At 30.4% G+C, this 14,262-nt stretch overlaps 1 protein-coding gene across 4 annotated transcripts; it reads right to left on the bottom strand.

Moving 5' to 3' along the window:
* Positions 1-4,954: 4,954 nt before the first annotated feature.
* Positions 4,955-12,518, bottom strand: LOC101244643 (rRNA (cytosine-C(5))-methyltransferase NOP2C). 4 transcript variants are annotated; one of them, XM_004234482.5, is made up of 11 exons: positions 12,376-12,518; positions 11,461-11,589; positions 9,899-10,043; positions 9,420-9,510; positions 8,625-8,834; positions 8,263-8,486; positions 7,925-8,056; positions 6,299-6,366; positions 6,131-6,192; positions 5,426-5,568; positions 4,955-5,293 (listed from the first exon to the last, which is right to left on the bottom strand). In XM_004234482.5, the coding sequence occupies exons 2-10, from the start codon at positions 11,580-11,582 to the stop codon at positions 5,435-5,437; spliced, it is 1,188 nt and encodes a 395-aa protein (XP_004234530.1). In that variant the 5' UTR covers positions 11,583-11,589; positions 12,376-12,518; the 3' UTR covers positions 4,955-5,293; positions 5,426-5,434. The 4 variants fall into 4 exon arrangements, with proteins under 4 accessions (XP_004234530.1, XP_010317691.1, XP_010317690.1 ...); XM_010319389.4 differs by having other exon boundaries at positions 4,955-5,307; positions 8,263-8,504; positions 12,376-12,513; XM_010319388.4 differs by having other exon boundaries at positions 8,263-8,504; positions 12,376-12,513.
* Positions 12,519-14,262: the final 1,744 nt, after the last annotated feature.

Below are 14,262 nucleotides of genomic sequence, written 5' to 3'. Positions count from 1 at the left end.
AAATAAAGTAGTATCTCTATCTATTTTTATTTGACAGTATTTCGATTTTCGAAAGTTAATATAATTAATTTTTAAAGTTAAATTAAATTAGATTAATTTGATATTTTAAATAAAAAATTTAAATATTTAAAAAACTATACGATTATATTAAAAATAATGAAATATATATGGTATAATGTAAATTGAAGTACTTATAATTTGATTCTAACAAAGAAAATTATAACAACTAAAAATAAAAATGAACCTGGACTACATGCTGGTGCATATACATTTTGGTGTTCTTTTAACATATGTTTGACATGTTTTAAGTAGGACTTTTCCTTTATTTAATCAACACACGTTTATGATTTTGTGTCGAATTTAATATTCCACGAATATATTTTTATTTGATCATAATAAAGTATATGATTCGGTCTAAATATCGAATGTATAGGCAAAGAATGTATTTGAATTTTACATTTTATTCTTTTTAAATTATTAGGTTTTGAATTAGTAAGGAAAAATTACGAAACTAACTAATTTACCAATGTAGCTGAAATATTAATGTATTTAATATGTACGTATATTCAATACATTTATATAATAGAATACATAGTTAACAAAAGCTAATGAATTCAATTGAATTCGTATCTAATAGTCTTGCTCCGTCTCTGATTAAATGCAAAAATTTTTTACTATATTTTTTGTATATACGGTAAAATTTTATTTAATTAATACTTGGTAATTGATAATCTTCTCTAAATAAAAAGACATTTTTGGATATAGTTTCAAGAAATTTTCTATGTTGCTTATATAGTTTATTTTCTCACAATTATACATTGGATATTTTTAGTAAAAATACAATGAATAATATTTGAATATTAAAAAATAATGGACATTATATATAAGAAATTTCTTTCTACATAAATCATTAAATCCTTGAATTTATTTTACAATGAATAATTTAGCAAAAAATAATTATAATCTATGTATAATGATTTCTTTTAATAGAAATTTAATAAATATGATACATAATTTAGTAAGATACGATAATATTGATATATTTATTGTACTTTCTATATAAAAATTATTTTTTATGTAAATTCTATAAATATAATACATAAATTTGTGAGATATAATTTTTTTCCTATCTCATCAGAAAAACTACTTACTCCACAAAGATATTATTTATATGGAAATGAATCTAACTAATGAAACTTCAAAATACAAAATTATATTACTTCCCTAATTAATTAAAAATCTGAACTAAATGTTCCTTATTTAAATATGGCATGTACGTTAATATTTATTCACAATTTTATCAAAGAATATTTATTTCATGCTTTTCAAAGTTTCTTTTTGGTTTACACAATATGTCTTTTCGAAATAAATCCCGTAAATTATTCAAAATTATGAGGATCAAAGTTTACAAAGATAAAATTTGAAGTAGTGTTCGATTAATTATGAATTAATCAATATTCGGTTGATTGGCCTAAGGTTATTCAAAGAAAAAAAATAGTGTTGATTCAAGTGCTCCCTAATAACAAGTATTCTAAGAAAAGCTAGTTAGAGGAATATATAATAATTTACTTATTTTATATACATTTATTATTAATAACGCGATATATACCTACAAAGTACGTACTCTTGACTAGTCTTTAAATAAGTAATAATCGTGATTGATAATCTGGATTAACTTATAAATTCCGGTATAACATATAGAAATATTTAAAAATTCTATGGTATTTTTACGTTTTTTTTTTTGATACCTCATAAAAAATATTTCAATTTACAAAATATTTAATTACGAATAAAAAAAAAAGTGTCCTTTATCTAAAAAATTGATGGAAAGGTAATTAAAATTTGTCTTATCGAAGATACAAAGTATATCACTTTCCTAGGTTAACTCGATGTTATTTTATATTAAACCTAATGAATGTATGATATGTATTTTTATCGTTAGATCAAATTAATGTATAGTTTAACATAAATATTTGTTAATTAATATATATTTTAACGTAATGTTTTTATTTGATCATAATAGAATATATGGCTCGATCTAAATACCGAATACATAGGCAAAGAAGGGATCTTTCAAGTTATTAGGTTTTAAATTATTAAGGAAGAATTACAGATAAAATATTTACCAATGTAGTTAAAATATCAATGTATATATACATTCTGATTAATAATATGTACATATATTCAATACATTTTTATGATAGAATACATAGTAAACAAAAGCTATTGAATTCATAATATCTAACACTCTCGTTTCGCCTCCGACCTAATGCGAATAAGTTTTTATCATATATTTGTATATACAGTAAAAATTCACTAAATTAAGAATGTCTGTAATAGAATATTTTCCTCCATTCCTTTCTTGGGTCAATGAAAATTCACTCTTTTCGTTAAAATAATATATTTCTAGAAAATCCTATATAAATAATAGAATTAATTATTTTTTAAAAGTATAAATATATCTACGATATTTTAGAAAAATATGATACTATAGTGTTTTGCTTTTTTTTTTAAATTTAAATCTAGTTGAAACTCATCTCTAACTTTTTTTTATTGCAAATCTTTTTGAGTGCATGTGGATTAATGATCTCTTTTGTACTCACATAATGATTTACGTATTTGATGTGTCATTGTTGATTCTATGACACCTTTTAGATGAGAAGTTATTTGTAGATATAGTTTCAAGAAATTTCTTATTTTACTGATATAGTGATATAATTTATTCTCTTACCATAATACGTAGTTTTTTTCCATAAAGACATAATGAATAATATTTATTATTAAAAAATAACAAACATTATATGTAATAAATTTATTTATACAATGAATCATCGCATTCTTGAATTTATTTTACAATAAATAATTTAACAAAAAAGTATATTACATTGAATCACAATTATACTTTATGCATGATAATTTTTTTTTTTAGGAATTTAATAAATATGATACAATAATTTTGATATATTTACTTTTTATATAATAAATTTATTTTTATTTTAATTCAATAAATATGACACGTAAATAAATAATTATGTGATTTTTTTTTATATCTCATGAGAAAAACTTTTAATCCACTAAGATACTTATATGGAAATGAATTTAACTAATGAAACTTTAAGATACGAAATTATATCAATTCCCTTATTAATTAAAAACCCTAATTAAATGTTCCTTATTTAAATCTAATAACTTATACACTAACATTTATTCACAATTTTGTTAAAGAATTGCATGCGTTTCAAAGGTTTTTTTTTTTCTCTACACAAATATGTCTTTCCCTTCAAGAAATAAATCCCACAAATTGTTCAAAATTATTAAGAAAATCTCTAGTATTTTTTTCATTTCCTCATCAAATAATCCTTCCAAAAGCAAAAGAATTACAAAAAAAATCACTTCTACTAATTGTTACTTATCAACATTAAGTCTTTATGAATGTAATTGTCAATATCATGAAAATGAAAGAAAAAAAGTTCAAAAAAGACAAAATATTTTTTTCCAAGAAAAATTGGAATATGGAAAAAAATATTGGAGAAATTGTGATGATGAAGAAGAAGAAGATGAAGCTACTTTTGAGGAAAGGCAAAGTTTGGAGCAAAGAGCTGAGGAATTTATCAAGAGATTCTATGAGGATCAAAGTTTACAAAGGCAAAATTTGGAGTAGTGTTCGATCTATTATGTATTAATCAATATTTGATTGATTGATCTGAGGTTATCGATAAAAAATAATGATTGACTCAAGTGTTTTAGAATCGCGTGTAATAGTCATAATTTAAGGAAAGCTAGTTTGAGGAGTATATAGAACATTTGGTATTTTCGAAAGATGGAATCAGAATTTTAAGTTATAGATTATCTATACATATTTAATGGTTTTCTTAAGACAGGTATTAGTCTTAGATAAAGTTACTGAATTATGTCGAACTCGTAACTGATAAATTCATCTCTATTTTAGCATGACTGTCTATTATGGCTTCTTTTCTTCTTCTTTTTTTTACCGTTTAATTAGATGTTGATTAACTTTTTGACCTTTTTCTCATTTTATACGAGGGGATTTAGAAAAATAACTCTAAAAAGCAATTTTTGGAACTCTTTTGTTACTTTTTCCAAAAACAAAAAATTTACGTAAAAAGTACTCTCTCTGTCTCTATTTCATTTCTAAAGTGAACAATTAAATAGGGACAGAAGTAGTATATAATATATGTATTTTTATTTAATTCACGTAATATTTTTAACAAACAATATTCAATTAATCTCCCTTCACTCAACTTAGCTTTGCCCATGTATACGTTAAATACATTGTTTAGATAATTAATGGGTGACTTTAATCGATTGTTGCATTTATAATTTCTTTACCACTATTTTCTCTCTATCTTTTATGTAAGAATATTAGTTGTCATGTTTTACTTTTCGAGCGTTTAACTATATTACTTCTAACTTCATCTGTTACTTTACATGCATACACTATTTTTTATGCGGTAAAATACAACTAATAATATACTCAGTATAATCTGTGAGTTGAATCTAAAGAGCGTAAGATACACATATCTTATCATATACCTAATTTTAGATATGACAGTTAGGCTATAACATGGTTCAAACTGCTAGAGCTAAATTTAATTTTTTAAAAACAAAAAAAAAAACTGCTACTTAGTTTCTTACAGATGGTTATTCTTCAAAAATATAGTACACATCAGTGACTGATCCATCGTTATAATATCGAGTTCATTTGAACCCAATATTCTCAACGTGGAGCATGAACATATAAAAATTCAATAAAGTACAACACATAGTAGATATGAACTCATAACTTTAAAAATATAATAGATTCAACGCATTAGCAACCCGAAGAAAATATAAAAAAGTTTGTGTAGATTCGATTCGAAGAAAAAGAAATGGAGATTCTTTAAAAACTAAACTGAACCACTAGTCTAAATTCTGAATTCACTTCTGGTACACATTTTTGGGTGTTCATGTTTATATTTTTCAAGTACAAAACAACTGTTATAGTATCTTTACCTCATTCACATAAATATTTTACAAAAAATTGTACTACAAAACTTTTGATGCAGATAGATTTTCCTTTCCATCCATGGAAAAGAAACAAGCTATTTCCATCTACTAAATGTGCAAAACAGGGATTATCATATATATATATATAGAAAGTTTTTCGAGTAATCCAATTCCTTCGTGGTGTGACTTAAATGGCGCGAATCCAGATTTAGTTGAACGTGAGGGTTTTGGACATTGAATTGCTTTCAATGAGTATTTCACCATCAGCACAATCTCAAAACTGATCCTGTTCAAATTATTCTAGATAAATGGTTTATGCTAAACTAACATGGAGGAGTTTTCGCACAACTGAATATACTAAATTTGCTAGCCAACTATGATGTTCGAGCTAGGATATGGAAGGGTTTAGAGAACAAACCTCTTTCGACTAAATGGCCAATTTTGTGAACTTAGCAACAAAGAGTCCGCTTGTACAAGATGTCAAAGGATCAAATCGTAAGGTTTTCTGTATTCGACCACTCTTGCATGGCCAATTTTTGGCAGCAGTAATCTCCAGCAATTCTGAAAATAAATAAGAAAACTGACTGCACAATACAACAAAAAACAGGGAGCTGGTAGACGGAAAAGTGTCAGAGATGAGGAAAGCCTGTACTCGCAAGGACTATGAATCAACGGTGTATTTCACGCAATTCCTGTGAACTCTTATGATGATTTACAATGCAGCTGAATAAAACCTGTCTTGTAAGACTTTTGTTAAACTTTTACTTACATTATACGGCCTCTGCCAACCCCCTCAAACCAGTTAACTTAGAAGTCCCTAGCCAGGTGATAAAAAAGGAGCAGCCCGGTACACTAAGCTCCTGCTATGCACAGGGTTCGGCCGGACCACAATGGTCTATTGTATGCAGCCTTACCCTGCATTTCTGCAAGAGGCTGTTTATTTTCCGAATGGTTCAAGTATAACTTTCAAAACAGCAGCTGAAGCAACTTCACTATAGGTATATATGCAATGGATAATGAACAACTTTGACCACATATGTGATCATATCTGGCACCCAGCTTGTGAAATTACAAGCACATCAAGCTATCAGTTTCTAGATTTATTACAAAAGTAAAATTTTACCTGCATATGTGTTCTCCGAAAGGAACCGCTCGACCACATCTTCGTTCTGAGCAAAGGTTAAACTATTTGGTACACCCACACAAACAACGAAAAGGATTTATGAGTATCAATAGAATGGAAAGAAAAGAGGATCTGTAGCCATGGGATTACAAGCAGATGGACGGATACCTGCAAGTGCTATAGACAAGGGCTCCCCCAACTCTGAGCAATCTGAATCCATTAGTTAGAAGTTGCAGCTGCAGGAAACGGATAAATTATTGTGCGCAAAGATATAGGAAAAAACAAACTTGAGCAAGGAGAGGAACTTTGAATGAGGAAATCAGAAAACTTCACTTAAACATGGAAATTTAACTACATGTGGCTGAATTCAGAAAGATTCATCTATTCATGAGAAATAATTTTGAGGACACTAAAGCTGGAGCAGAAGAGAGATTATGCCCATCCTCCAGAAGTAACAAGTGTTACATGCAACACTATAGAGCTGCAGAATCTTCCCTACCACATTTCCAAGAAACAAGCTCAATTTTTTGTGATGATAGAACCCAGTCACCAACTTCTCCGGATTTTGCAGCTTGAGACTGGATACTCTTCTATAGCCTTTTCTAATTAAAGAGTACCTACTACCCCTAGCAGCCCACAATAAAAATCATCTCCAAACTTAAGTTCCAGACTTCCAGTCGAACGTGCTACTAAGACCTGGAACAAACATCTAAATTAATGGCAAAACTTGGACGTGACTTACTAAATTCATTTTGATATACCTAATTGCGATTCTGGGTTCTAAAAATATTGAAGAGCAATAAGCTTTGAGATGTCTTTTTTTTCCTTATCACACAACAATATGCATGCCAGATAAGATCTAGTGATTCGAGAGATTGCTTTTGAAATTCTTTCCATGGCCTTTTCTTCAAAAGGTCTCCACAAATAACACACAGGTTAGATCTAGAATCAATAGCACACTCACATCTTGTCATTATGGGTATGTTCGTGCTTTTTGAGAGTTAGAGACAATTCTTTGAGTAAGATGCAATTATCTAAAGCCTCGAGTATAGTATATATGTGATCCAGACAACAGACAGTTAACAAGACATTAGAAAACCAGCAAAATACACAAAGGGGTACAATGTTGCATCTGTACATTCTCATGTTTTAACAACAAAAACATACCCAGTGTAATCCCGCAAATGGGATCTAGGGCAACTGGGCAAGTAAGATGTACGCAGACCTTACCCTAACTTTGTGGGGTAGAGAAGTTGTTTTCGATAGACCCACAGCTTAAGAAGTGTAATCAGAGTAGACAAAAAATAACGACCGCAAAGTAGCAAGATGAACAAAGCAAATGAAATAAATAGAAGACTAACAATTAAGGAGAAGATGAAACGAGACAACCCCTAGCCTCTCCCGCATAAAAGTACTACAACAATCGGCTACCTACCACCCTTCTATCCTAACCCTCGACCTTCATTCCTTCCTATCTAGGGTCTCCTCAGTAAGTTGAAGGTGTGCCATGAAATTCTTGATATGCCTATTCATCTGATATACTGTTATGCTTCATTTTACTATTTTCTAGTAACAAGGCAATTATCATTAAGGAGGTTAGACATAAATTATATAAATAGTTTCAAACTACTACTTGCCACGAACCAAGCATAATTATCCAAATTATACTAATTTTTACAAGCTATTAGCCAATCTCTGTTGTTAATCAGTAGCTTTATCAGCTGCAAAAATTGGCAGAGTATTTTCAAGGCAAAATATATATGTAGGTCTGGGAAAACAAGCTAACTTCAGCACCTGAAGGATAGTAAGATCATCGGTTCTTTCTGCATCTAGCACACGGCGCTGGAAGGTTGTCCAGCCCCATTGCTCAAATTTCTGAACATGCTTAATAGAACCATCATGGGTACATTCTGCATCCACAAGAACCTGACTTAAACTCGAACTAGTCAGTAGTTATTTAGGAAAATATAAGAAAATATCTTAAAGCCGTTATACTGTTGAATAGGAACCAAAACAATAATCTTGACTTAATGAGGATCAAGTTTTTAGAAAAGGAAAATAAGCCTTCAAGTCAGGGAAAAGACAAATTAAGGTTAACAGAAAACATCTGGAGGTTCGGAACTTTGGTGTACCTTGTCGTAGCCAAGCTGTAAAACCTCACTGATAGGCATCTTTTGATATAATTCATTTTTTCTCATCCCAACCACCCCAGAATACCGGCCATAAAATATAAGCTCTGGTTCTTGAGTTGGTGAGAATAGCTTGGAGACACCTTTTTCTCTAGCTATAGCTTCCTTCTTCCTTTCTTTCCATGGTCTGCGAGACTTCCACTCCCCATATACTTCAAATTTTTCTCCTGAAGCAAATTCATCCGCTAGATTAAAAGAAAAACAAAATACCTTGGAGTAAGACTATGACCAAAAAGACTTGGCAAAAATCAGTAAGAAACAAAGAAGCATTGCAACTAAAGGTTATTAAATGATAATCATTTTACCATTTTCATTTTGCAATGTAGAGCCTGAATGGACCCTGACAGGGAGAAGAGAAAAGCTGGTTCCATCAGCAACAAAAAGACGACAATGACCACCAAGACTATATTTCTGTAGCATGGTTCTACAGGCCGCTAATCGATGTTTTGCAATGTCAACACCAGTCACAGAACCCGAACTGCCAAGAATGTCCAACATCATACAAAGTTTAGCACCTAAAAGAAGATATCAAAAATGAGTTACAAATTGGAATGCTGTATCAGAAGTCTATTACATGGTACTTGGAAGTTCAAAAGCTTCAGAAAAACATGTGGTTCTACAGATTAATTAAAGAGGTCAAGGAATCTTCAGTTTTCACACTTGAACAGAAATGCCTATGAATAATTCATATCTATATAGTACATACTTCATTTAGCTATGGCCTTCTCCGGCCCATATCCAGCACTTGTCAAAAAAAAATATTAGATCCGGGAATTTTAGTTATTTTAACGAATACACTATTATTTGTTCAATAATATACTTTTAAAGACATTTACTTATTCTCAAGATCTCTTAATATCCAAAGCAGGAGATCACTTCTTAACCACTTAGAACTTCCTCTTTGTCGCCTAGGCTATTATCGTAGTAAAATGTTTGAAGCACTGGGTTGTTATACTCTTGACAGATTCATAATAAGGTAGGTACCTCTTGCTAACACTGTGCCCTGAATCAAAATTCTTAGTAACATGTGAGGAGACCAAGTGCCAAAATCAACAGCCATAATAGAAATTTACTTTTTCCATATTCAAGTCAGGAATTACCAGGTGCAGCACAAAGATCAAGGACATGATCCCCTACTGAAATGTCCAAAGCTGTCACAGCAGCTCCGGATGCTGCATCAATTCCATACATCTGGATACAAAGACAAAATAATTACTCAAAATCATCAATTATAATGGAATGGGTCGTATTTTCTAATCAACCGCTAGACTAGGAATGTTCCTATATAAAGCTGATCACTGCGGGGTAAATTTTGCTTAGATGACACTCTCCTAACCAGAAAGCCAACAAGTCAATTGCGGGGAATAGCAAAAAATTAAAGATAGTGTTGGAGAGAGAAAAAGGGTTAGTATATTTTTGTAGGAGCAGGAGACAAACTTTTATCTGCTCTAATCTTTAGAGAATGTTAAAGGAAAAAAATTTCATGAAGAGCATTTTTGACATACTGGAAATTGAATAATAATCTCAAGGCTCGTGAGTATCATATTCACCAAGAGTCATTATTAAAAAGATTCCTCACCTTCCCTTCTTGGTACGCCTTCGAACTAGCAATTCGAACATCAGGTTGAAGATGATAAAAGTTGGGCAACCAACACACTCTTTCAAGCTTGCATCTAATATCACTTTCAATTTCTTCAAGCAAATCCTCATAACCAGGCTTTATCCTTCAAAAAAAAAAGAGAGTCTGTGGAAGATCTCTCACATCTATTTTTGTGAAGACACGTCCTTTAATATCCTAAGAGTGTGACTGTTTAGCGGAAAATGATGTTCTTCTGGAAAATTTTCTTATACTGAAAGCATTTTCCGATGTTTCGTCATCTTGAATTGGTGGAAGGTGTTTTCTCTGAGAAAAATATCTTCCACCAACAGGAGAAAAATGACACAATTTATTTCTGGACAGATATCAGTTCGTTTGCAAATATCCGAATTATTCCACTTGCTCCAATTAACAGGTAAACATTGTTGACTACTTTTATTCATATCACAAAAACACTATCATTGTACCATATACAACATTCTGTAGATTACAATAGACAATTTACTTTTATACACAACCAAACACTAGAAAAAAGATCCAAAAGAGTTTAATTCACATGGTGGAAATAGATTTTCTTTTTTTTTTTAAGAAAAAGATATTTTTATGTTAAAAAAAAATCTAACGCAAAGTGTTTTCCTCCATACCAAATGCACACTAAGATTATTACTCTTCCATCACACAAGTTTCCTTCAGCAAGCTTGCTATACACCCGAAGGCAGTATGTTGCTACAAGTAAACATATCTCTAATATGTGTTAGTATAAAAGTTGGGCAATGCTAACTAGATTTATGTGATTCTATAAATAAGAAAAGGAACAGGTATAAAGAAATTTCAACAGAATTGAGATATATGTAAGCATAAACTTAATTTATGGCTGATTCTGACAGGTTTTGTAAGTTGTAACAATTCTAATCGGTTAACTTGAAAAGAAATAAGATTCAAAAGTATCACCATTCTAGCACCCGAGGGTGTGGCGCATGTCGCAACACCAATGAAGTTTGAACCATGAGAGAGACTGGGGTTCAAATTCCAACATGCGCAAGAAGTGTGAGGTAATTTCTTACTATTTGTCTGAGCCTTGGTGGACATAATTATCTAGTATTTGTGTTGGTGGGAGGTAGTAAGTACCTGAATTAGTCAAAATGTGTGCAAGCGGACTTGAAACCACGGTTATTAAGAAAAAAGCATTAGCACTCTATTCTCCTTATTTATTATCATGGAAAAAATCCATTATGTGATTTTGTATCATCTATTTAAGCATTGGTGAACAGAATTACCCCGTATTTGAACTAATAGAAAGTAGTACGAACCCGATAAATTAGTCGAAATGCACCCAAGTTGAACTGGACACCACTGTTATCTCAAAAAGTAAAAAAGTATCACCACGAACTTATTTATTGTCATTGGAAGCAAAAGGTGAATTCACACAATGAAGTAACTGACGGCATTTTGCTACTTATTAGTCACATCACATTTGACAGACATTATGTAAATAACAAAAATGAGTTAATGCACTAGGCATGCTTGCAAGTTGCAAAAAGTACCTTATATAGCGAGGTATGGAATCGGTGGCAGTATAAATAGAAGGATCCAAGTCATGTTGATTCAGAAAATCAAGAAAAGCATCTGGCAGAGGCAAACTTGAGGTTTCTTCCACATCCATCATCACAAAACTAAAAAAAAGACAACAACTTTTATCAAGTCAAGAAAGTGAAACCCATTATTCCTTTGAAAAAAACTCTTCAAACATAAAAAACCCTACTATGTCTTTCTACCCACATTGATAGGGGTAAGGTATGTGTACGCCCACCCTGCCAAGACCCAACAACTTACCCAGTGTAGACTAACAAAAACAACAACATACCCACTGTAATTCCACAAAGCAAGGTCTTGGGAGAATAGAGAATACACAAACATTAACCCAACCTCATAGATAGTTATTAAGACGTTGTTTCCCATAAACTTTCAACCAAGAAACACAGTTCAAAAAGAAGTAACGGAAGTGAAAGCATAACAAAGCTTACTAAAGCAGTAACTACAACAAAATAATCCCCTGGGCAAATTGTTGTTTGTTTGTTATATTTAAGTAGATTTTTAACATACTTAATGTAGATCCAACAACATACCCAGTGTAGTCATACCAAGTAGGATAGAGTGTACATACACCTTACCTCGACCTCAAAGATAGTGAGTTTGTTTCCATAGAGAAAAACAATTCAAAAAACGCAACCTAATTGAAAGCTGACTTAGCAGTAACTACAACAAAATAATCCCGGGAAATTTAGTTGTTTGTTTGTTGTTAAATTAACTAGATTTTAAACACAGATACATAATTTGGGCCTAAATCTATCATGTTCAACCAAACCCGCAAAACTAACACTCTAGCTCCGTCTCCGGCCGCCGCACTAACAAAAGGGAAAAAGGAAACGAAAGCAGTAAACAGAAGTTCGTCGGAATACCTGAAGAAAAAATTGTCGAAATAATATGCTGAAATATTGTTGTTTCTGTACTCAATTTTACAATAACCAAAAGAAACTGTATAAATCGAACTACGAATGCTTTTCCATAATCTCCATGAAAACTCCAATTCATCTATTGGGCCTGGGTCGGACTCCAGTGAAAAAAAGACCGTTTTTACCCTTGAACTATTCGAAATAGAATAATCTTATGTTCCGTTATAATCAATAGATATTGCTAATATGAAGAAACAATATCAAATGTAAGGTTGTTTATCGATGATTCAATTCGATTTACTGTAAAATCTCTATAAATTAATATAGGTTGGATCAAGAAATTTTATTATTTTATAGAAATATTATTTAATCGATAAATTGATATTTATTAATTTAAAAAACGATTTGAGATTTGATGAAGGTTAATGTTGATTATATAAAATAATTATATCGTACTAATATATATATTATATTTATTGATTTCACATAAAAAGTATTACACATAAAGTGCAACGAATACATCAAAATAATTGTATCTTACTAATTTCGACTTTGTGAAGTTGTGATAGTAAGAGATTATGTATGATCGAGCAGATTTTATCGTAGGAATTAGAAGGCTATGAAGTAGGACAAATTGATCTAACAAAGATCAATATTTGGATGCTATCAATTTTGCAATCCCTGTTATTTTAAAAAAGATATTCAGCAAGAAACAATACAACAAATTGTTTTCGACACTGTAAAATTTATTTGGGGGACGCAATTTCAGGGACTTTGAATGAACTACTTGTGAAAACATCATTCATGAACTTGAGGTCATTATTAATGATCTCTGTTACCACAATAAAATGGATGATAATAACGTGTTGGATAATTCGAGTGAAAGTGATACATGTTCAGAGGACTAGAACTTAGAAGTAATTGCGGATACCATCAGAAAAAGTAATGTTGATGATAAAGTTGAAGAAGATATTATACATTTGGAACCAGTTGCGCGTAAGAAAACACTTATCGCATCTAGAACTCTTCACAATCTTATAAGCAATTTGAAAATATTAACACCGGAGCTCGTGGATGCAATAAGAAAAGTTAGAGATGAGCTTCAACCATATTTAAAAAAAAAAAAAAAGAGAACACAATAGAATCATATTTCGCTAAATTGTCTACAAATATATGTCTTTTAAAGAATTATTAATTTATGATATTAATAGGACCATATATTTATATAGAGATCTTCTGAAAATATATTATCTTATTATCTTATCGAAAATGATGAATTTTTCAAGTGGCCCAAGTTGAAACTAAAGGAAAATATTATTTTAGAGAGATTATTAATTTATCAAGTATTAATTTATCGAATATTAATTTATAGAGGTTTTACTGTATATGTTATGAATTAGTTTTATTAGTTATTGATTAATTGCTAAATATGAGTGGTAAATCAGTAATTTTTAATAATTTAGTCATTGATAAGTTGATAAAAAAAATGTATTGAATCAATGATCAATTTATTTGCTAGATTTTTTTTTCTTTTGGTTCTTGATTTCATTTGTAATATGGACTTTCGTCAGCAATGATATCTTTTTAAGTTAAATTAATTATTTTTTTACTTTTAAATTATGATATGTCATCACTCCATCCTCAAGTCACTTGGATTTGAGTTCTAAATTGTGAAACTATTAATCTAAATTGGATTTAATTCGAACTATTTAACCTTAAAACACTCATGATGTTTTATCGATATATTGATATCATTTCAATATCATATAGGTCTGACCCTAATCGTTTATGATACTTCGTCGGCATATTGTTACTCTATTTATACCAAATAATTAAGACAAAATTATCAAAGTCAAAATTTTATTTATTAAAGTCTAAATTAGTAGATTTTTT

Source organism: Solanum lycopersicum, chromosome 3 (genome assembly GCF_036512215.1).
Source record: "Solanum lycopersicum chromosome 3, SLM_r2.1".
NCBI lineage: Eukaryota > Viridiplantae > Streptophyta > Magnoliopsida > Solanales > Solanaceae > Solanum > Solanum lycopersicum.
Note: the sequence above shows the minus strand (reverse complement) of the source record. Positions and strands in the feature narration are given on the sequence as shown.